Source organism: Panthera tigris, chromosome B2, assembly GCF_018350195.1.
Source record: "Panthera tigris isolate Pti1 chromosome B2, P.tigris_Pti1_mat1.1, whole genome shotgun sequence".
Lineage (NCBI taxonomy): Eukaryota > Metazoa > Chordata > Mammalia > Carnivora > Felidae > Panthera > Panthera tigris.
The window spans coordinates 124,706,933-124,731,777 of NC_056664.1; the positions used below are offsets into that span (position 1 = coordinate 124,706,933).

General features: G+C 40.5%; 2 protein-coding genes across 3 annotated transcripts in view; one reads left to right on the plus strand and one right to left on the minus strand.

The window, feature by feature from the left end:
• HECA (hdc homolog, cell cycle regulator) overlaps positions 1-24,845 on the plus strand; it is a 232,788-nt gene that overhangs the window by 101,950 nt on the left and 105,993 nt on the right. The window lies entirely within an intron of this gene.
• Positions 1-24,845, minus strand: part of TXLNB (taxilin beta) — a 51,275-nt gene that overhangs the window by 15,576 nt on the left and 10,854 nt on the right. The window contains exons 2-6 of the mRNA XM_042987237.1: positions 23,620-23,711; positions 17,435-17,605; positions 9,584-9,778; positions 7,633-7,752; positions 3,350-3,424 (exon numbers count right to left, since the gene is read on the minus strand). Coding sequence (XP_042843171.1) covers positions 3,350-3,424; positions 7,633-7,752; positions 9,584-9,778; positions 17,435-17,605; positions 23,620-23,711 — 653 coding nt within the window. The remainder of the gene's footprint in view (positions 1-3,349; positions 3,425-7,632; positions 7,753-9,583; positions 9,779-17,434; positions 17,606-23,619; positions 23,712-24,845) is intronic.

A 24,845-nucleotide genomic window follows, 5' to 3' on the forward strand; every position in this document is an offset into this window, starting at 1 on the left:
CTGCGTGGCTGTGTGGCTGCGTTGGTATTGCTGACTTTCCACATCCACCATCTTCATCCTTATCGATTCAGTGAACACTCTATTTGTAGTGGCAATTGTATTCCATTGATCATTTCTGACATTTACTCTGTTGCCATGGTTTGTATAATTGAAAGCCAGACATCTCTTTGCTAAGTGAGAATCATGCCCCAACCTGGCAAGCTGTTGTCTTATGGCTGGAGGTGACTTCATCTAGTTAAACGTAATCTGTCCTTGATATTTCCTTAGCTCAGAATGTGGAAATGGGGACTTAAGCCCTCTTGCCTCCTACCACCCCACTCCTTTAAAGCAGTTCTAAACCCGAGGGAAGGGTTCAAGTGCTCTGCAATCAAATCTGTGATCGATTTTGTTTTTCAGGGTCTAAAGGTTTTAAAGCTACAACATCGGCAGTTTTCAAGAGGAATTTTTAAACATTTTTATACATAGGGTTTGGGGGCTACTATACTCTTCTTGAAGTCATTGTTGAAGTTTTGAAAAGTGCCTTGAAGACAGGAGACAAAGGGGTGTCCTTGCAGAGAGAGCCACACGCCACAGAAAACAAGGCAATGGAGGAAAAGGCGGGGTTAGCCCAGCTTAGGCCACACTGCTTCTGCTCTGGAAGCTGTCTACATTCAGGAACTAGAGCTGCACAAGGTCTTGAGATCATCTTTTCCGGGGGTTCATAAACTTTTTTGTAACCAAAGACTCCTTTTGTCTCATATATCTCTATGTAGATCCTCACCTATGAAATAATAGTAATATTAGCTCACACACTAATTGTTAGCATTTTTATTAGTAGTAGTATCACTGTGTTTAATTAGGTAGGGACTTTTGATTCTCTTATGGATTAGTCTATCTCCAGCACCTAGAACCTTGTCTAGCACTGAGTAGGTGCTCAATAAATACTGGTTGAACTAATTATGCTAATTATGGGCCAGGTATGGGGCTAAGTGCTTTGCATGCATAACTTGAAGGCAAACTGCATATCTTACATATTCATTAACTCATTTTCCTTTTATAAACTTAACCAAACATGTGAATAACTGCCATATAGCTGCTGACTGAGAACCGATATGTCAAAAACAACTATATCTTATTTTCTTTTATCATTTTTTGTTTTTATTTTTAGAGTGTGTGTGTGAGTGGGGATGAGGTACAGAGGGGGAGATAGAATCCGAAGAAGGCTCCATGCATAGTGTGGAGCCTGATGAGGGGCTCAATCCCACGACTCTGGGATCATGACCTCAGCTGAAATCAAAAGTTGGGCGCTCAACTGACCGAGCCACCCTGGCACCCCCCAAAACAACTATATTTTAAATAGTAGCTGCTGTTATGCTGTTATGTTTTGGAAATACTGAAAAGTAATGAGCCTCCCAGAGGTTAGAGAACTCCAACTTGGGATCATGGGTGCATTACAGTATTCTTATTTTACAGGCAAAGAAATTTAGGTTTAGGGAGATTTCGATGAATTACACAAGGTCAGACAAATTCTGAGCAGAAGAGGCAGGACCCTGACCCTGGTCTCTGGACTCTGTCAATATCAAGGAACGAATGAGGAACATTGGCAAGTCTAAAACTCCTGGTAGATGCTTTTTCAAATTTGAGGTGTGGCATTGGATCATACCCTTATGTTTCATTCCACAGGTCATTTGAGGCCTAGATTCTGATGCCAGCTGAATGAATGACTCTCTAACCCCATGTCTAATGGTATTAATCTACTCTTCTCACGTTCATTATCACCATTTATCGAGAGGAGTAGAGATTGCTTGTCATAGATGATATGAGCAATGAATAGCTTCAAATATTGTCTCTTGTACCCCTCAAGGCTCTGTGCTGAGAATAGTACAGAGACAGGGCCAGGAGCCCTGCCTCAATTCTCTGGAGTCTCTTCAAGACTGTGAGGTCACACCTCCTTTCCCCCTGCCTGCCTCTGTTTAGAGAGTGGCCGCTGCCTGCCGCCTACCCCACAACCATGATGTGATGGTTCTGGGATTCCCTAAAGGATGACCTTGAGTTTGTAACTCTAGATTTTAGTTTTTTAATTCTGGATCTGCTGATTTTATTAACAGTAAGAAACATGGTTCAAATCTCAATGTAATTAGTATTCACAAATGATTTTGATATGTTATTTTATGTTATTGAGGGAAAACAATTTATCAATACATTCGGGACACACACTGGAAAAACTATGCATTAGGAAGGTGAGCTATGAAAATGCGATCTGCATTTTTGTCTGCGGTGGTATAATTTGTGATTTTATTACCCACAAATAAATTTATTTGTGAGTGTCTTATCTTTTCTCATATGCTTTGTAAAAAATGAACAAGTATTCATACAAGCAAGTTTTCAATGAACTTGTTCATTCGTATAATGAACAAAGTTTTTGTTTTTGTTTTTGTTTTTACAGTGAACAAGTGTATAGCAGTCAGCACATAAACATTTACAAGTGAATTATCCAAATCTTAAATTAACAGCTGCCCAGCTCGCCAGGCTTCCGGTTTCCTCACTTTCTGTGAATTTGCTCTACGTGACTTTACAGTGTCTTTAGCACTGGCGCATTTCTCCCAGCAGGGGCGCTAGTGTCTCTCTCTGGCTCAGACCTAGGATGCCTAACCCAGAACACGACAGGCAACTTTTGCCAGAAGGGGCAGAGCCCCAAGGGCAAGGGAGGGATGGATAGAGTCATCTGTTGCACGAGGCTTTTTATCTTTGAGTCTGAAATATGAATTCTTGTAGTCTAATCAAAACACACACATGACATCACAAAGCCAGATCAAAACTGTTCCCTACTTGTCCATCATCCCTAGTCATTTATCACCGACAAGGCCAACCTCCGATAGCACAAGAACTTTGGTGCTGACTTTATCTTCCTCATTTCTTTTGATTATAAATAATATCAAATAGGTAAGGATCCTTTCAGTATTGAGAGTTCTAGATGGCGCATGTGATCCGTTCCCATTTTATTCTTACTTTAATAGGCTCACGGGGAGGAGAGAGAGAGAGAGATGACGTATTATGAACAGATAGGCAGGAACCAGGACACCAACTCATTCAGATTGCCCATCGGGTGCCCTCATTCGTATGTCAGCAAACCTTTTGACTCGATGTTGTTGTTGCGGAGCATTTATTTTTCTCAGGTATAATGCGGTGCTATTATTTTTACTTTAAAATAATAAATATGAAGTTATTCTTCATCGCTAACTCCTGCTCCCCTCGCCCCCGCCACATGTTAAGGCCTGGTGGAGAGTACCTTTGGTTCATAGCCTGTTAATGTGGCAACAAGGAGAGCACACCCCATGCATGGTTGTCCCCCCGCAACCCTCCATTTCACCTGAGCCTGCAGGACTGTCTCTTGTTCCTTCAACACTTTGGCTTGAAGTTTCCACTCTGCTGCCTGGTTCAGCAACTGTGAGAAGAGAGAACACGTGGAAAGATTGTCAGATTGCTCTTTACGTTACCATTTGGTTATAATTTGTGGATGAAATGGAATAACTTGCTAATTAACCCTCTTAAGTAGCTTTTTGGGAGCTTGGCAAAGTATCTAAGAAAGCTAAGAAAACAGCGTCTGAAAAGTTGGATTCTCAACTAAAGATTTGTGGCTCTTAGGGATAAAAGAGAAAAATAATCTTCAACGCAAGCATAAATCACACAAAATTTAACCTCCCACCAAATTCTGGAAAAGTCTAGCAATCCTGTTCAGTCATCATTCAGTCCCTGCTTGAACATTTCCAGAACCCCCTCCCCCCCCCGCCAGATCATTATTGTGAGCAACTGTTGCTTTATGTTGAACTCAAGGTTATTCTCCTAGACCACAGTTCTCCACCATAGCATGCACCGGCGTCTCCTAAGGAGCATGTTAAAATGCAGATCCCTCTCAAAGAATGTAAGTTAGGAAGTATAGGTGTGATTCAAGTCTGTAGTTAGAGCAAATAAACAAAATGGTTTGGGATTTGGTGGTCCATGGATTATATTTTGAGAAACACTGAGTTAGAAACTTGACCTATTATTCCAAATCTTGTATAAGATTTACAAAAGAAGTCTCATTCCTCTTCCACGAGGCAGCCTTTCAAATACAACCAAGGCTCTCATATCAAAGATAATCAGAACTGGAAGCTGACAGGTTAAGTTGAAAATGTTGTTCTAGACATAAATATGACACACACATATGTAAAACATGTTATTTGAACTTAAGATGTATGTTTACTTATTGATTTTTATATAAAGCTATGGTCTTTGTTTTGGGTATGGGTCTTCTTTTTTTTTAAGTTTATCTATCTATCTATCTATTTATTTATTTTGTGAGAGAGCGCAAGAGAGAGTGTGTGAGGAGGGAAGGGGCAGGGAGGGAGAGAATCTTAGGCTCTGTGTCATGAGCACAGAGCCTGATGCGGGGCTCAATCTCATGAACTGTGAGATCCTGACCTGAGTCAAAATCAAGAGTCGGATGTTTAACCAACTGAGCCACCCTTGGGTATGGGTCTTCTGACTGGCATTCAGAGAAGCTTTTTGTTGTTGTATATACATTAGTTTTTTAAACAATAGTACTAAAACCTAAAGACTTAAGATTATTTGTGAAGAAGCTTGATTGGATAATTCTCTAGAGTTTTACCACTTTCTCCAAGTCCTTTATAGCTACTCCCATCTAACTTGACAATTGTTTTGTGCTATTTGGCATTTCAAAGCATTAAGCATCATTTTCATAGAAACAGTTCTTTCTTTTCACACTTACATTTCATCAGTTTCTGCATCATTCTGTCGGTTTTCATAACACAAAATCAAGAAAGAAAAGGTTTGGGTGCAAAGAGCTGATTTGTGGTCAGCGCCGTCTTCCTTAACTTGGGAACCCATGTGTAGACACTGGAGTAGCTGTCCAGTCACAGGATTCAACATACTGAGGGGTCTGTTAGTGTGTTTACAGACAGAATGGTGGACATCATGAGTTAATCTGATTAGTCAAGTAGGTGTTCATCAGTTTAAGAAGTTTCTACTCTAGGGGCACCTGGGTGGCTCAGTCAGTTAAGCATCCAACTTTGGCTCAGGTCATGATCTAGGGGCACCTGGGTGGCTCAGTCAGTTAAGCATCCAACTTTGGCTCAGGTCATGATCTCATGGTTTGTGAATTCAAACCCCATGTTGGGCTCTGTGCTGACGGCTCAGAGCCTGGAGGCTGCTTCGGTTTCTGCGTCTCCTTCTCTCTCTGCCCTCCCCTGCTTGTGCTCTGTCTCTCTCTTTCTCTCAAAAATGAATAAACATTAAAAAAAAAAAAGTTTCTAGTGGTTTTGAAGATGGACTGACTTATATATTTTTTCTTTATGCCTATTTAAAAAAATGCCCATTTTTTTGGTAATCAGAACAAAAAACGATAAAATCATTACATAAAAAAACTTGGAGGCATCTCTTTTCTTATCCCAGTTTATCTTTTTCTCGTGGCTCAACGCCTCCATTTGTGAAAATGGGTTGTATCTCTTCCTCCATGCCTCCCAGAGAACAGTGAAAGTTCATTGTTATAGAAGCGCCAAGACCCACCCCGTGGAGGTCTGAGGCAGCTGTGGACTACAAGACCTGTAGGGTCCCCTCTGGCCATCTGAGCATGTGGCACGTTCTTCACTAAGCAGGCTCAGGAGCCCAGTTGTGGTGGGTGGTTCCCTGGCCGAGAGAGGTAGATGGCTGCCTGTTCTGCTTGGGATGAAGGAACCCTCCAGCTCCGATTTGCTATTTCATTACTTTCAAAAAGAAGCATCATAGCTGGAATCTGGGTAGGTGGCCATCTTTGAAGAACTGAGGGGGCTAATTTTTTTCTTTTTTTTTTTTTTTTACTTAAATCTGCTGTTTTGCTAAACCAGGGTAGAAAAACAGGGGAGTATGTTAACTTCTTGCTAAGGCTGGGTCACCTCAAAACGACCCCTAGTCTCTTTCAAATGAATCTCTGCCTAGTTATTCCTCTGTCATGTCTCATGTGTTATGTGCCAAATGTACTGATATCCTATAGGAAGCATATTTTGCCTGACAGGGTAATTATGCCAATAGTGGGGTATCTGTTTTCTTGAATTCTGAATAATAATTAAATGCTTTCTTATTTTCAGAGGTAGGTTGTAGATGGATTTAACAACTTAATCTTTTTGTTAAGAGCACATGGGCTTCTGCTTTGAGATTATCCAATGTCCACCAGGTTATGTTCTCCAAAATTCGCCCTTTTGCTGCCATGTGTGATAACCATAGTTATTATTAAATTGCTCTTCTAGTCTGATTTTCGGTAATTGCAAAGTTTGTGATCAATCACTAAATGGCCAAATTTGCATGATTAGTCCATTGATTGCATTTTAAATCCCTTTTCCCAGCAGCAGACGCACACTTCAACTCATGCCTCTGAAACACATGTCTGAGTGTGATGTATTATCACAGAGCTTGGGCTTTGGAGACAGACACATTGGAGATGTGATGTGTTGGGCAGTGTGACCAACACATATCCGTCACTTAGCAGTGTGTGACCTTAAACAAGTGGTATATCTTCTTTGAGCCTCAATTCTCTCATCTGGAGACGGGCCCTACAGCTGGCTCAGAAGGTTTGGGGTGAATGAGATGTCATTAAAAGCCACCACTCAGTTTCTTAAACTCCAAAACCCAGGAGTCATCCTTGACTCTTCCCTTTCCTCACTGCCACCATCTTCAGCATAGAGCACCGACTGTTGGTTTTGTACTGAAAACATAACTTCTGTCCGTGTCCAGTTCTCCTTCTCCACTGCCATGTCCCCAAGCCAAGCCATCATCGTGTCTCCTCCAGATTGCTGCAGTAGACTCCTTGTCCCCTTTTAGTTCACTTTCCACCCAGGAGCCAGACTCATCGTTTAGAGATACAAGGCAGATCATGTTACTTCCTTAGCTAAAACTACCCAGACTTTCTCAGTATATTTAGAATAAAATCCAAACTACTTTCCCAAGCCTATAAAGCTACGCAATTTGGCCCCTGCTTATGTCTCCAACTTCATTTGGAACCTTTCTCCTCCTGGGTCCACATGCTCTTGCTACTGTGACATTTTTCTGTATCTGGGGGACCCCAAGCTAGTTCCAGCATCAGGGTCTTTATTGCTGCTACAGATACTGCTGCTGGAGGCCTCCTCTCTGCCTCCCTGTCACTAGGCAGGGCTCAGCTCAAGCATCCTCCCCTCTGGGAGGTGTCCTGGTCACCCAGTCTAATGTAGGCTCTCCCTCCTTCTGCCCCTTTGCAGTTCCTCCTTATTTCTCTACTAGCACCTATTATTATCTGAAATTTTACTTCTTTGTTCGTTTCCTTGCTTATTGCCCGTCTTTTCTTAGTTAGATTCTAGTCTCCATGCCGGGACACGGCCTTTTTGGTCTTGTTCACTGCTAAACCCCGGTGCCCCGGATGATGCTTAGCACAGGGCAGGTGCTTGAAAAAGATTTGTTGAATGGGTGCATGACTATTTTATGTAAAAAACCGTGTGGGTACAGTGCCTTCTACTGGCTGGCCAGTGTAGTTCTCTAGGGAAGCCCAGGTTCTCTCCATCGCTCTGTGACTATGATCAAAAACAACTTTCTCAGGGGTTCCTGACCCCCAGGCAGACCAGACAAGCACATTGACTAAATGATAAGTACATATTCCTTCTCGCGTTTGTGTCGCTCCTCTGCTTCCTTCATCATTTCTTGTGCCTGTTCCAGTTTTGCATCCACCAGCTTCTGCTGCAGTTCTCTGTGTTTAAATATTTTGTCCAGATGCTAAGGAAAAATAAATTGCACATATCAAGCTTGGCTTATTATTGGTGCTGAATAACGTAAAATAAAAAAAATAGTATCGACACACATGTTCTCCGGGTTTCAGGATTTAAAACACGGGGCGGGGGGTGGGGGGATAAATGCATTGGCATCACTTATGGCTCTATATAAAAGTCATAAGTTGGTGCAGTCCCCTGCATTTTGCATTATGCCGAGGTGGCTGCAAAAGGCAGAGGTGCCAAAGTTCAGCAATGTTAACCCCAGAAGCTGCCAACGTTATTTTTCTGAATTTAGCAACGACTAGATACCGAGGTGAGTTATGATGCTAGATAGCAAGGTGATGCATACTGCAAGGAAGGGCTATGGCACCATCACTCAGTATCTTGGTGAGATCTATAGATATAAAACCACCTTCAGTCACATTAATACAATTTGTTGTAGTGAATTCTCTTCCACATTCTTGTCTCCAGGGTTGTGAGGCAGCTCTGGGGTACCAGCATGTAGCGCAGAGTCTGGGACTGGGTGGGGAGCCCCCCACTTCAACTCTGTTGGATGCTGGGCAAAACAAGGCTAAGGGTCACAGGTGAATTGATATGCAAGTTGCTACTTCCTCCTCTACCTCTTTTGACCTCTCAACTGGCTTAGTGAAGAGAAGCTTCCAATTCTACTTTAGTGCAGAGAATTTCTTAGTCATTAGGAAGTCTAATCGGCGAGAGGATGCAAGGAATTCTAGCCTTGGGGCTCATCTAGAACCAATCCCAAGAATGTACAACTGGTCTACTGGGTCTATTCTGTTCTTCTCTGGGATCCCTCTGAAGAGTATGGATTTTTTTTTTTTTTTTAAAGCTTTCTCCCTTTTGCTTATGCCTGAGCCTCCACGTGGTGTAGGATTGATCTTAGTGATAAGACAAAACGGTAACACGGCATTTTGGTTTACTGTAAGGGGTTTCCTCAACTGATCTAACTGCTGCTTCTGTGTGCTACTGGCTCAGTTTTTTTCTTGATGAAATCCTCATGTTGCCAACAGAGCCACTCTGATTATGTTATGTGACATTTAAGGCCGACATTTTAATATTTGGGTGGGAAGAGGAAAATAATATATATAAAGATCTTGAGAGGGCCTCAGAAGTCTTCAAAATGTATTAAATATCCAGATATAACTTTGAAATAATAAAAGGCCCTTTTAGTCTCCCTCATGTAAACTATTGAAAGCAAAACTCTTTTGGCTTTTGTGACAATGGGTAGGTGATTAACCTCATAGCCTATGCCTCCCATCTATATAATGTGGGTAATAGGGTATTATCTAGGGCATAAGGTTGTCGAGACAATGTAATGACATAGTGTATGTAAAGTGCGGTACTCAGCACCTTTCCTGGCACCAATTCAGCACTGAATAAATAATACCATTAATATTATAATTATTACATCATTAATACTATTACTGGCTTGTGGAACATATAGAATACAGACCCTTCATTTACGTGACATGATGATTCTTAAGAAGGAGTGTGTGAGATATTTCTCGGCTCTGTAGACAATGTTTTTTAAAATCGATAAATGCTATTTTCAAGGATAACTGTGCTGATGGCCTACTACTTCCTATTTATTGCTTTGCTCTGCAATGATTCCGGTTTTGAAGAAATCCCGTATGACTTTCAGCCAGGTATTTTGCAATACCTCCTGTTTTAATTTTGGCTACCAAAAGACATCTGATCCTAAATACTAATCAATTGAGAGGGCTGGCCATAACTTTCTTATTACCTAGTTCTCCACCTTCACAGCCCAGATCTGGATCTATATATAGTGCCCCTAAGTTGTTTGATGTGTTTCTCACCTCCTCTCTGAGCTCATACTGATCAATGATGCTTTTCAGTTTCTCTGCGAGCTCTGTGTTCTCCTGACACAGCTTCATGTTTCGCTCACTCTGCTGTTCAATCTGGGCCTGGATATCCGTCAGAGTAGTCTGGAAATGACTTGTGATCTCCTTCCTTTTCTCTTCTTCCTCACGGGCCCTCTGAAGGGTTTCCTCCTGTGGATAAAAAGCAAAGTCTTGTTATGCTGGTTTGCACGCACCTGGGTTTATAGAACGCAGGGTTAGGTCCATAAAAGGAGGTTAGTGTGTAGGGTAAGCAGGACATTTTTTCCTCAGTTCTCTGGAGCTAACCTTGCTCAGCCCCAAAATAAATGTGTGAGCAAAGGTTTCAGTTGTAAATACACAGTCAGTCACTCAGAGCAGGTGCAATGAGGGCCTTGAATTTGATAGTTGGTGATGAATAGGCTGGTTTTAAAAGATGACGGGTCTCCTGCTGAGTGCATAAGCTGTAGCGATTCCTAACAAACACACAGTAACACGGTTTTGATTTCTTGTCTGTGGCCTGGAAAAAAGGCCACTCGGCTTTACTGATCGATGAGACAGATCCTGTGTGTGTTTCCTTGGTTTGGTGCAGAAAGAAGAATAATAGATCTTATATTCCTCTATAAAAAAAAACTACAGCATGTTAACTGCATAATTGTGTTACCCAAGTTTTGTAAATAGAAGTGATCGCAATACAAACTTTCTCTTAGTAAGAAAAACTTTATCAAAAAGCTTGAAAAGGAAACGAAGATGGCTATAGATCAATTACAGCAATTCAAGAATGTAAAAAGAAATCTTAGAAAATTTGCTGGATGTTTTATTTCTGAAAGAACAATCAGACCATGTGTCACATAGGGTAATTGAGATGTTCAATGTAAATTTTGAATCTGAAAGCAATATTACGTTTCAAATCTTTTTTAACTCTCAAATGAAACATCCAATTTTCCCCTCTTCCGCTTTGTTAACATGTAAGAATTGGAAATTAACTTTTATATCATTTCTGTTCTCTTTTCTCCTAAATCCAAACTTTGCCTTCATTGCTAACTACCAACAATGTGCCCAAATTTCCCCCATATCTATATTGAGAATTGTTTGCTTTGTGATGATTCCTCTCATTCTTTTAGAATCAAAGGGTTTAATCTTGCTCTATCATACCAAAGATAGAGACACTGCTGAAAAGTGATCCAGACATTTTAGGATGCCTTTCACTTCTGATTAATTGTTACTATGAGAGCTTGTTCATGGTTGGCAAGTAAAATTATACTACATTTAGTTGCCTCCCATGATCAAATTATGTAATAGGAATTTTAAAAAGAAATAATGATTTAAATAGAAGGAATTGTGCAAATCTTTTTTTATGATAGTTGAATAATGTGATCAAAATAAAAACGGATGCTAAAAACTATGCTCTGGAAATATATGAATTTATCAGTAAGTGTCCTTTTTATGCTACAATATTAACATATTCTCCAACTCTTATAGAATTCCTGATACCTGAATCATAATTAAGTCATGGTGTAAACATTGAATGACAACTTTTTAGGGTTATTATAGGAAATACCTACCCTTCTTAATCTGAGGAAATTAACTGAGGTATTTCCCTGAAGTTTGTAGGCTAGCGCTTACTATATATATTTCACTAAGAATGATTATGGCCAGCTGCTAAGAGTCACTGAATATACCTATGATAGTGATTGTCTCCTTACTGCTCCAGATTAGCTTAGAGGTCAACGGGTTCCTAGTTCTAGAACTACAGACTATGATCTGAATGCCATTGGCATTTGTATTCCATCCATTAATGAACGAGTAAATGAAAGAACCATCCCATGATAGTCAGCAAGTCTGAGCTTGTCACTGGCAACTGGCTACCGAAAGAAGGTGTGGGTGTTAGGGTGGTATTAAACACAGGTCAAACCATCATAGCACCTAATCCTGGCCCCAAAAATAGCATTTTGCATTTTATAGTAGTTTCTTTTGAGAGAAAAATAAGTCTAGCAAAATTTTATAAAATTTGATTCTATGATAAAGAATTTGTAATAATTTGGACGGTGTCAAAGGTAAAATTTTCAAAGTGGAAATTCAAAGTGGAAATTAGTAATGCCAGTAAGATTGAGAGGCAAAGTCTGAAATAACTAAGAAAACAGACTTTGCAAGCATCACTGTGCATCACTGTGCATCTCAGAATTGATGCTATGCTCTGGCACATCCTTCATAAGTATTCAGTAAGTGTTTATTCAATGAACCAATAAATTAATAATTTACATACAGACATGAGTAACTTGGACTAGATGAGTCCTATAGTCCTTTCCACTTAAAATTCTGTGATATTCTCATTTACTAAATATTTCACTTACTAAAATCGTGTTTCCTGAAACACTTAGCCATCTCTTAGTGGACAGTTCTTTCTCAGTATAGTTTGAAGTTCACATTTATTGCTTCAAATATATGAATACTTTGTTGAAATAAACCCATGTCTCAGAACTTCACTCGTCTTTTTCTAAGTTATTCTAAATTATGAGCTTTTGTGGGTTTTTTTTTTGGATTCACTGAAGAATCAATTTTAATAAAGAACAATAATAGTTAGGGGCACTTGGGTGGCTCAGTTGGTTGAGCGTCTGACTTCAGCTCAGGCCATGATCTCATGGTTCATGAGTTTGAGTCCCACATTGGGTTTGCTGCTGTCAGGGCAGAGCCTGCTTCAGATCTTCCGTCCTCCCCGCCCCCTCCCGCCCCTCCCCTGCTCACCCTCTCTCTCTCAAAAATAAGCATTAAAAAAAATAGTAATAGTTAAGTTTTTTTGGTGGGAAGAGCCTGGCATGCATTCTTTTTCTATATCTTCCCAAGCTCTCAGCACATGGATTTTAGATGTAGATATACTTAGGTTGTTTCACTAGTATGGCTAAGGAAGCTCATACCACTTTGACCCTTCTACAGATAATAACTATAAGGTCTGGACAAGATGCAAGAAACAACTGCTTAGAAACATTGGAGAACTGAAGATAGAATCAGGCAGATGCTAGAGGGAAGCTGACCCCTGTAAAAAATAGTATACTGTAAGTTTCCCAATTTTTTTTTTTTTTTTTTTTTAAATTTTTTTAACGTTTATTTATTTTTGAGACAGAGAGAGACAGAGCATGAACGGGGGAGGGTCAGAGAGAGAGGGAGACACAGAATCTGAAACAGGCTCCAGGCTCTGAGCAGTCAGCACAGAGCCCGACGCGGGGCTCGAACTCACACATCGAGAGATAGTGACCTGAGCCGAAGTCGGACACTTAACCGACTGAGCCACCCAGGCGCCCCAAGTTTCCCAATTTTTTAAAACAGCTTTTAGCTTGAATGAAGACTGAAATTGGCAGTTGCATAGGATGGGTAAAATTCTCATCGAAAACCTACCTACCATGTTTCTGGTCCGAGAAATGAAGAGTTACGGGCAACTACAGCCACTGAAAGATGAGAGGAGGAACACTTGGGTGGCTCAGCTGGTTAAGTGTCTGACTTTGGCTCAGGTCATGATCTCACAGTTTGTGGGTTTGAGCCCCACATTGGGCTCTGTGCTGACAGCTCAGAGCCTGGAGCCTGTTTCAGATTCTGTGTCTCCCTCTCTCTCTCTCTGCCCCTCCCCCACTCCCACTCTGTCTCCCTCTGTCTCAAAAATAAACAAACATTAAAAAAGACTAAAAAAAAAAAAAACAAAAAAGAAAGATGAGAGGAGATTCCCAAAAAAGAGAGAGTCAGAGAGAGAGCCTTAAATTCTGTGAATAAATTCTGCCCAAATTTTGGCTGACCCTGAACCACACATGTGCAGGGCAGACTCAAAGCAGCCTAATTAAGAAAAAAGAAATGAACTGAGTTTGAGCTGCTGCCCAAGAGAGAGAATTTGCAATTTGACTCTAACCAAGTTAATTGCCTGCTTAAAAAGAACAACAACAACAACAACAACAACAACAATAACATTCTTCAAGGGGTATAGTAGAATCTATATGCTACACAACACAACAGCTGCAACACCCAGAGTATAGTCTGCAGTGACTAGATATATGAAGAACTAAGAAAATGTGACCCATTCTCATAAGAAAAGATAATCGGAGGAGGCCTATTCCATAATGACCCAGATGTGGAATTAGCAAGGGAGAATATAAAAACAGGAGTTATAAGTATGCTTAATGATTATAAAGGAAAGTATTATCTTAATGAATGAAAAGATAGGAAATCTAAGACAGAAAAAAATCTATGAGAAAGAACCAAGAGGAAAGTCTGCAGTTAAAAGTTACAAAATATGAAATTCACAAATCACTGGGCAGACTTAGAGCAGAGTGGAGATGACAGAGGAAAGAATCAGTGAATGGGAGCTAGACCAATATAAACGATCTAATCTGAAGCTAGAAGAAAAAGGATTGGTGAAGAGAAACCAAGGAATGTGTGTGGGACAATAGCAAAAGGTTGAACACACATGAGGTTAGAATCTTAGGAGGAAAGGAGAGAGAATGAAACATAAAAAATACTTGAAGAAAAATGGTTGAAACTTTACCAAAATTGGTGAAGGACATAAATTACAGATGCAGAGAAGCTTGGCAAATCCCAAATAGGATAAATATGAAGAAAACTGCAGCTCAGCATCTAAAGTGGTCAAAACTCTAAAAACCAATGATCAGTAGAAAAACCTTGAGAGTAGCCAGAGATAAATGGCATCATTGCATCCTGGGGGACAGCAATTCAAATTATTGTTGATTTTCATCAGAAACTATGGGAGGTTAGATTACAGAATATAGAACCTATAAAAGGCTGAGAGAAAGAAAGAGAAGAAAAACAGGGAAATCTTGCCAATCCAGAATTTTATATCCAATAACCATAACCTTCAAAAATAAAAACAAAAGAAAGACATTTTTAAAGATTAAAGATAAATACATAAGAGAATTAATTGCCAGCACACTTCTATGGCAAGAAATAGTAAAGGAAGGTTTTCAAGCTGAAGGGAATGACAGCAGACAGAAAGTTGAAGCTTCAGAAAGAATAAAAAATGTCCAAAATTTAAATATATGAGTAAGTAAAAAACAGTTTTTACCTTTAATTTTAATGTTATTTTATTTATGATTATTATTTTTAATGTTTGTTTCTTTTGAGAGAGAGCAGGGGCAGGGAAGGGGCAGAGAGAGAGAGGGAGAGAGAAGATCCCAAGCAGCCACCATGCTCAGCACTGAGCCCAACGTGGAGCTTGATCTCACAACCATAAGATCATGACCAGAGCCGAAATCAAGAGTTGGACATTGAATGGGCTGAGCCACCCGGGCGCCCCTTTGCCTTTAATTTTTTTAAAGAATGCATATGATCATTTAAAATAAAAATGATAACAGTACCTCATGGGCTTTTTCAATGTATGTGAATGCAATACACATAACAATTATAGTTTGAAGGTGGGGGGCAGTAAATGGACCAATTTAGGTTGCAGTGTTTCTACACCTTATGTGAAATGATAACAGGGTTAACTCCAGGTAGGCTGTGGAAAGTTAAGAATGTATAAGTAATCATGGAGCAACCACTGAAAATACAAAGAAGTATAACTGAAAATCCAAGAGATAAGTTAGAACGGGATTTTATTAAAAATATTCAAATAATCCAAAGGAAAGCAGGAAAAGAACAGAGGACCCTAAAACAGAGATGACAAATAGTAAATAAATAATAAAATAGTAAAAGTATACCCAACCACATGACCAATTACATTGTATGTTAATGGACTAGCACTCTAAAAGTGAGGTATTGTAAGAATGAAAATAAGTAAGGTCCAACTATATACTGTCTACAAGGGGCTCACTTTAAATATAAAGGTACAGGCTTAGAAATAAGCATGGAAAGAGATATACCATGCAAACAATAAGAGAAAACTGGAGGAGCTATGTCAACATCAGATAATATAGACATCAAGATAACAATTATTACCAAAGGACATCTCATAATGATAAAACAGTCAATTTATCAAGGAGACATAACAATCGTAAATGTGAGGGGCACCCGAATGGCTCAGTCGGTTAAGTGCTCTACTTTGGCTCAGGTCATGATCTCACAGTTTGCGAGTTTGAGCCCAGCATCAGGCTCTGTGCTGACAGCTCAGAGCCTGGAGCCTGCTTCGGATTCTGTGTCTCCCTCTCTCTCTGCCTTCCCCCACTCATGCTTTGTCTGTCTTTCTCTCTCCAAAATAAATAAACATTAAAAAAATTTTAAATAAAAAACAATAATAAATGTGCATACACATCATATTAATACTTCAAAAACATGAAGCAAACATTTACATAATTAAAAAGATAAGTAGACAATTCCACAATTATACTAGGAGATTTCCTCAGCAGTTGATAGAACAACTAGACAAAAATTCAGTAAAGACAAATGCTCCAGAGCTAATTGTTGCTTGTGCAACATTACACCGTGGGCAACTGATTGGGACTGCCAAGTCTCAGTTTATTCACCAATAAAATGGAGGTGTTAACCCTTGTTAAGGTTATTCTGAAAATTAGATAAAATGACGTATGTAAGGCACTTAGCACAAGTCCTGGCATAATAATGATATTTCATTGTCCGCAACTGGAAGCTGTTAGTGAGGGCGTGGACCCTGTAGGGACAGGGTCTTTGCCACTTCCATCATTCTGTCTTTGAATGCTACCCAAAGAGCCCAAGCCACCCCATTTCATTCTTTAAATATCTTTGTTGATATATCTTTCATTCCACTGTATCTGATTTAATTTTTATCTCCTTACAATGCAACACTACTGAAAGCCAGACTTAGGTAAACACAGGGTGCTATTGACTTGAATATGTATCTTGAGTTGAGAATGATGCTCCCGTCCCGAGGCTGCCATTTACCCCGCGTTTCCCATTGTCCCTAGTGCAATGATTGAAGAGATGCCAGGAGTCCTTCTCCTACACCTTGTGATTTGAGAGTTATAGTTCATCACACTGGCCTTCCATTTCCCAGATATCAAAAAACCATCTGGAATGTGCAGAGCCATATTCCTTCCCAACTCTGTTGTGCAAACGCGGCAGTGATCTTAATCTCTCTGCTTCTTAAAGTATCTCCTTTTAAACACATGTGACAATAACTATCTCACAGGAATATTGATGCCTAATTAATTATTGTTTGTCAAAAGCTTTAAGATCTTCAGCTGGAAAGGGGACTGTGGACACATGCGGTATTATCTTGGGGAGTGCTGCATCTTGCTTTGTTGAATGGAACTAGTGTCTGTGTGTAATCAAATTAGGCACACGGCTAGAGGCTTGCGCTGTAATTAAGGAAACCCATGCAGCCTGAATGAAGTGATCAGTCTATTATTTTTAGATTGAATCATTAAGTCTGAAGAGTGTCAGTGTTTTTTCAAGTAGCTTCTGTTTTCAGCGGACTATTGACATTCTGGCTCTCAGTCTTGCTTTATGGGGTCAGTTAGTTTTTGTCCATTTTTCTCATGTCATGCAGATTTCATTATAACACAAAACTCTGACTTTTGAAAATTTGTATTTTCAAGTGTAGAACTAAGGTCTGCCTTGAAAAAAATAAAATAATACAGACTCAAGGTAAGAAAAAGGTAAGCGGGGATGCCACACGTTTTACTGAGAGCCTGTTCTGTGTCAGGGCCTGTGTAGCACTCTCAGTATATGACCTCGCTTAATTTTCCCCCCCGCCACCCAGTGAGGTTGGTAGGATCCCCGTTTTAGGGCTGAGGAAACAGGCTTGGGGAGGTAAAATGATTTATTGAAAGTCAGAAACTTGCACTCTTTCCGTGAGTAGCAGAAGGCTGTGTCTGTGCAGCATGCAAGCGTGTTATTCAGACAGGTGGTAGTACACACCTTCAGCGTTTTGTTGTGTCTCTGCAACTCCCGGCATAGACTCTCCAGTTTGCTTCGAGCGAGGATGGCTCTGCTGTGTTCCCCTTGCAACTGGTCCTTTTCTTTTTGCATTTGTACCTGTTTCTTTTGTAGGAGCTTTAACTTCTTTTGCTCAGTGCGATGTTCATCCAGCTAGACGTGAGGGGTACAGACATGAAAAATAAAATGGCGGGGATCACTTTTGAGTGGATCGAAAAGACGCGGAAGAGGAAGTACCTAAAGACCCCTCTGTGGTTGTTGGAAACATTTTTTGCTGTCATCACTGCCCCCCTGTAGTCAAATAAACTTCACAAATGGGACTTTGCAATACTTGTAGATACAGGTTTTAGACCATGTCAGTGATAGGTTTTTCCTTATCATTATGGTTATAATGATCTCTTTTTGCTCTGATCTTCTTTTTGGTGCTCTAGAAATAGTTTTCTTTCTCTTGATTCTATCCAGTGATTTGAGTCGATATAGAAAGGCATATCTTGGAATCTGTAAGCTGCCAGAATCCCTGATAATGCCTTGTGTTGGGGCAATGGTCAACAGTGTGTCTGCTCAGCTTATATTTTGTTCTCAGAATTCTTTCTCAAAACAAGCTTATAGCAGCTATCTTTTTAAAAAATAAAAAAGGATAAAACAGCCCCCTGGTAAATGGAAGGTGAAGTCTGGGGGTCGTGAAAAAGGGTGAGAAGAGAAAGTACCTATCGACTATCTACGATTGGCGATTTTCCACCAGTTTCAGAAGTGGCCACTGCACAGCGTGAAGGGCAAGTATCTGTAACATGCCCTGCCCTCCAACCACCCCCACCCTCCATGCTTATGGCTAGTAAATCAGGACACTGGCTTTTGCCAACCACAGCTGGGGTCTCTTCTCACCCTCCTCCAACAGCTACCACGAAGTATCAGGGATGGCATGGAGAATGATACCCATGTTCCACTGGACTTTCCATCTTGGGATGCTAAAGTTCTGGGATAGGGTTGCAAGATAAAATGTAGGATACCCAGTTAAATTTGAACTTCAAACAAATAAATTACATTTTAGTAAAAGTGTATCTAAAGTATTACATGGGGCATTTTTACTGGAAAACCATATTGTTTACCTGAAATGCAAACTTAACTGGGTGTTCTGTATTCTTTTTTGCCAAATTTGGCAACATTTTAATGGAATTCTGGTTCTGGTGGGAGGAGTTTGGGGATCTACCAACGGAGCCACCAGAGCCTAGCATGCTCCAGGCATTTCGATCTCAGACTGACAATCAGTGAGACTGTATGCAAAGGGCAGCCCTTGGTCCAGAGCCCTTCTTCCTTTGCTGGGGTCAGTTCCCTGCCTGTCTGAATGGTGCTTAATCCAAGTAGGTGCTTGTCCTGGTTAGGACCTTGTGGGCTCAAGAGGAGGAAAAGCCCCGGGGAGTGACCCCAGGTGTTCCTAGAGCCTTGAAGAGCCTGATGCAAGTGATTACATACATGACATGAGCCCTCATTTGTACCTCAGTTTCCCTGTCTTGAAAAAGCATTTGTTCTTTCTGAACTAGCTGAACAGGACTGTTGCACTTTTTTCAGTTCACATCTTATTTTACTCCCTTCCTCCCTCCCTCCTGCCACGCTAAAATGACCATTGCCAGATCAAGCTGGGGATATCCACACAAGATATTCTGTCTTCACATTTATGGGCAATTTTTATTTATTAGTGAGAATTAGCATCGGGAAAAACTAGACCTGTATTACTGTAAACATCGATTGAAATTGATATTCTTCTTGAGATTCAATTGGAAAATCATTGATATTTTATTATATGTTTCTCATGCAAGCCTCCTGTTAGGAGGATAGATGAGGTCTTTTCATTTTGTCCACAGTTATATTTGTGCTTATATTTGCATTTTATTAAAAAAAAATTTTTTTTTTAACGTTTATTTATTTTTGAGACAGAGAGAGACAGAGCATGAACGGGGGAGGGGCAGAGAGAGAGGGAGACACAGGAAACGGAAACAGGCTCCAGGCTCTGAGCCATCAGCCCAGAGCCCGACGCGGGGCTCGAACTCACAGACCATGAGATCGTGACCTGAGCTGAAGTCGGATGCTTAACTGACTGAGCCACCCAGGCGCCCCATATTTCCCTTTTAAATGACCTATTATCTCTTGCTGAAATTTATATTGTTATTATTGTTATTGCCATTATGATTTAGTCTTTATCTTTTGAAGATTAAATCATATGTCAGGGTTTCTCAACCTTAGCACTTAGACATACTGGGCAGCATAATTTTTTTGTGGTGGGGGGGGGCATCTTGGACATTGTAGGCTGTTTAGCAGTATCCTTGTCCCCAACCTATTGGAAGCAAGTAGCACCCCCCAATTGTGTCACCCAGAATATCTCCAGAAAGATTTACTCTTGGCCCATGGTGAACAAAACTTCCCTTGACTGGGGAACACTGCCCAATATGGATTTATCTGAGCATCAGGAGGAAGATACCCTACCTGTGTTTCATAAGTTGGAAGAGAGGACTTGCTTGCTTATCAACCATGTCGTGCACTCCAAGGTCATACACATTTGACATTTAGCTGGGTCTATCTTGCTTTGCTCTAAATAAAAATGCTTAACTTTCTGACACTTTGTAAAAGAGTGTGGCTAATTTTGTTCAAGTACTTCAGACTTGTGAACACATATATGGTTTCTTAATGAACAGAAGCAAACGCATTGCAGCTGAGTCAACTTCAGTCAAATACTTGCTGGCTTAGTGATTTAATAATGCACTTAGACACAGCTGTTCTGTACAATTGTAACAGGCCGAATGGATTTTCATCTGCTATTTTTCTTATCTTCTTGTTTATTACTAAGTTAAAAAATAAAATTAATGCCAATTACCAAATCACGATAGTGTTAGTGATTTGTTGTAACTACATTAAAACTGAGGAAACTTAGAAAAAATACTTCTCCTAGGTCACTTCCTCATTTAGTCATGAGGTATCTTTATTTATTAATGAAAAGAGTAGTAGATTATATTACAGGATTCAGAATCTGTAAGGGTAAGTTAGCTAGAGAGGCTGTTTGATTCACAGCTTTGAATTTGATAATTTATTCTATGTTAACATCTACACGTCAGACATCTCCTATATATATATATATTTTTAATATATGAAATTTATTGTCAAATTGGTTTCCATACAACACCCAGTGCTCATCCCAAAAGATGCCCTCTTCAATACCCATCACCTTCCATCCCCTCCCTACCACCCCCCATCAACCCTCAGTTTGTTCTCAAAACATCTTCTATATTAATACCCAAATCAGTGAGCAATGAAATGGGTTTTAGTCTCCAGGTAAAAGATTGAAATTATTCAAAATTTTTCCTTTCTGAAAAGGAAATGTAATGGGTTTGGGGCCAATTTTCTCCTATTCATTTTTTTCTAGAATGATCTTCTGGGTTTTAAAGTTTATGTCGTGTCCTATTACAGGACAGGACATAAATGCCAAGGTAGAGTGAGTAAGGCTTGAATTGAGTAGGCTGTCTGGAAAGAGAACCTCCGTGAGGTGACTTTTGACTAGGAGAGTGAGTAGGTGGAGGGAGATCCCATGGTGAACAGCCCTGGCTCCGGAAGAAAAAATCTTGGACTGACGGGCAAAGTGATTTGCTGCTGTGGGCTGCGGGCACTGAACATGGCTTCCTGTGCGAGGCTAGAATGCTGCTCAATCCAGCCAAGTATGGAGCATAGCACTAGAAACTAAACATGAACGGCCTTGGTAGGAGGAGGTAAATTGAAGGGGCAAAGGGAGAAAAACGATGTGGAAAATACTGAAAAGAGCAAGGATGGACAGGTCAGAATGGGGGCCTTACTTTTGGGAAAAATATTTTTGAAACCTAACTTACTTTATGGCATCGAAATTGTTCATAGAAGGTTAATAGCTAATGTTAAATAAGTTGCAATAAAAACAAGTTGATGCACTGATGCCTGCTTCATAAATTTCTACCATTCTTTTGGAAAGTAATATGACCGTTAAAAAAGCCCAACAACAAACAAAAGGCATTCATGCTATTTGATGCAATAATCCCAATTCTGGAACTTTTCCCAAAGATCATAAAATGAAGAAGGAACACATGTAAAGCATGACGGTATTCACTGCCGTGATGTTTGGTAAAGCAAACAGTGGAAGGAATCTAATGTCCCCAAATTAGGGAACCGGTAGATAATGGCTACTTAATGGAAAATAACATAGCTTGTTACAAAATATAATTGTAAAGACTCTAACCGACATGGGAAAATGTCCTATGAGATTAAAAAAAAAAAACAAAACAAAAAACGAACAACAACAAAAAAAAATAAAAAACAAAAAACCCCCCCAAAAAGCCCAAGAAAAAAACCCAGCCAGATTCCAAAGTATAGGTACCTTATAGTAATTATTATAAAAAGTATCTCTGCCTATGTAGCAAAACTGGGAAGGAAGAGGGATAAATCCAAGTTTGTGTTTAAGGGTTATGGGATTAGAGATATTTCTGCGTGTATTCAGTATTTCTTATATCATCATGATGTGGGGTTTATGTGATTATAAGCCAGTTAAAAAGTATTGGCAGAGATAAACAACCAGGCAGTCCCTCAGGGCCTCAGAATTCCTCTGGGTCTACTGCAGGATAGTTCAGCACAGAGAATGCGTCAAGGTGAAAGGAAGAAAAGGAAGGACAGGAATCACAGGATGAAAGTCCAAGTGAAAAAGAAAGACAAGTCACTTGTTAAACTCCACTCCATCAATAGGGATAAGACAAGGAGTTTGGAGGCCCCTTTTTTTAAAACAAAACACACACGCAAAAAAAAAAAAAAAAAAAAAAACCAACACCAACAAAATCATGAAAACAACACAGACACATAAAAACCCAAAATCAAGAAAAGAGAATTACGTCCAGGGTCTCAGAAGGGCCCATGCCAGGGAGAGGCTCTGAATCCAGCTGCTTTAGTGGTAAAGGTCCATCTGCCTTCAACCTGCCGCCTGGAGGAACTGTTTTGCTGTATGTGGACTTAGTTTCATTCTCCTGTGACAGCTTGTCCAACAGGAATAAATGAAACTTTTTTTTTCTTTTAAGGAAAGCAAGCAGGAATGAAGGAGAAGCACGTTGGCTAGCCCCACTTGAGAGGATGTCACATCCCAGCCGCGGGTTCCATAAGGGAGTGCCCATGCGGGAGTGGTGTTTCCCTGAACCCGCCTCTTTTTCCCAAGTGGCCCCATTATAGGAGCACTGGTGGGGGGACCAGGCACTTCCCGGATTCTCTGATGTCTGTGGGTGGCTTCCCTGCCTTCCAATGGCCCTCTCTTACCCAGAGGGAGCCTGCACGAGGAGGTCTTAGAACTGGGCGCAAAGTAATCCACATCAGACACTTTGCCACAGTGGGGGCGGGGAGAAGAATGTAGATCAAAGAGAATGAATGAATGGTTGAATGAATGAATGAATGAATGGTTGATTGAATGAATCAATGAGTGAGTGCACAAATAAAGTTTTCAAGACCAAATGAGAATGTGTCACAAATTGAGGGTAACTCATCCCTCTGCCTTCCTGAGGGGGCCCCTCAAAACACCTAGGAACAAGAACTGAACAAAAGTTTGCCCTTATGTGGAGTATATTTCTGTTATATTACAAAGCCAAAAGAACTTCAAAATATCCACAGCTTTCAATTATCTATAATTCTTTCTTCCACCCCCCAAGTTATACATATAATTGAAGGCAGAGTAGACTCCAACTCTATCCTCTTTGTTTCTTTCTTTTTTAATGTTTATTTATTTTTGAGACAGAGAGATAGAGCATGGGGGGGGGAGGGGGAGAGAGAGGGAGACACAGAATCTGAAGCAGGCTCCAGGCTCTGAGCTGTCAGCACAGAGCCCAACATGGGGCTTGAACCCCCGAACTGTGAGATCATGACCTGAGCCAAAGTCAGCCGCTTAACTGACTGAGCCACCCAGGCGTCCCTGTCTTCTTTCTTTATTTTGCTGTTTGCCCTCGGTTTTTGTTTCTTTTTCCTTTAAAAAAAAAAATTCTGCTTTTCCGGATCCTCACTCTGGCGTATGTGAGATAGCCAGCTATGGTCTATAATGAGGTACAGGAAAAGCGAACGGCCTCCTTTTCTCAGCTCTAACCGGAGCCTGAATCTTTCTGACAAAAAGAGCTAATCAGAGATCTTACCAATTCAGCATACTTCTTGAATAAAAAGTCAAATTTTTCTTCAGGTGTTTGCAGCTTGGTCAGCATTTGCATGAGCAGGTTGCCTTCTTTGCCTTGAAAGAAAACAAAAAGCCATAAAGACATTTAAAAAAAAAAGGGTTTTAAATATTTTGAAAATATTCAAAAGAATAAAAAACACTGACTTTATATGTGAATAAATCACCCATTTCCCTGCATTGATTAATTTAAAAAAAAAAGAAGCAAAACCACCAATCGAAATTTCTGACTACCACCAAACTGCCAGCCTGGAGGTGTGCAGTTTTAGAATTCCAGCCCAAAGCACGGAAATTTGACAGTTCAGTAGGCCACTTCTATCTTTGTTTTGTTTTTGTTCCTTCAGTCCCTCTCTTCTCTCTTTTTTGGGGGAACCAATTCTCTTGTTTTTGTGCAGGAATGCTTTCCGTGACGTTTGGGTGGGAGTGTTCTGATCACGCTTCCTACGTAGCAGAGCATAAGAGTTAAGATCAACCTAGAAGGAAAAGCGAGCCAAGACATGGCAGAGGACCTTCTCCGCAGGCCTCTTTGTGTCGCTGTGACAACGGGATCCGCCTTCCTGGGCCTTCCTTTCCGCTACCCAGGTCTTCATCTTTGTTGGAGGTCTCCTTTTCTGGTCCCCGTGGAAGTTCATGCTACATTTGAAGACTCATCTCTTCACGATTATCCGCCTGTGAACCTCAGCTTCTCCTCTTTCCTCGTTGTTCTTCCTTTTGTCTTCTTCAGCCCAACCTCCCACTTGCCTTTCTGTGGGCCTGGAAATCTGGTTTTCAAGTCGCCATTGGGCTGAGTGTTGGTGGGGAGGAGTGGGACCCTGAGGCCTGCAGGTACCACTGATTATATCTTTTCAAACAGTCTGGTCAAGGTGGAACACAGTGACAAGTCGGTCTAGTTACGATAGGAAGGTCAAGACACACGGTAGAGGTCATGGTTCCTGATGTAAATCTATGTAAGAATATTAACAGCTTTGACAACCTTTCCCCAAGAACGGGCATTTCCCTTTTGCTGGAATATCTGCTTTCATCCCGGAGAGGCGTATGAATCATGGAATTAGGCTTGCCAGATGAAATACAGGGCGCGGGACGTGATTGTACTAAAGAATTTTGCATTGTTTACCGAAATTCAAATTTCCCTTGGCCTCCTGTATTTTTATTTGCTAAATCTGGTAACGCTAATGGCATCAAAGAATTTTA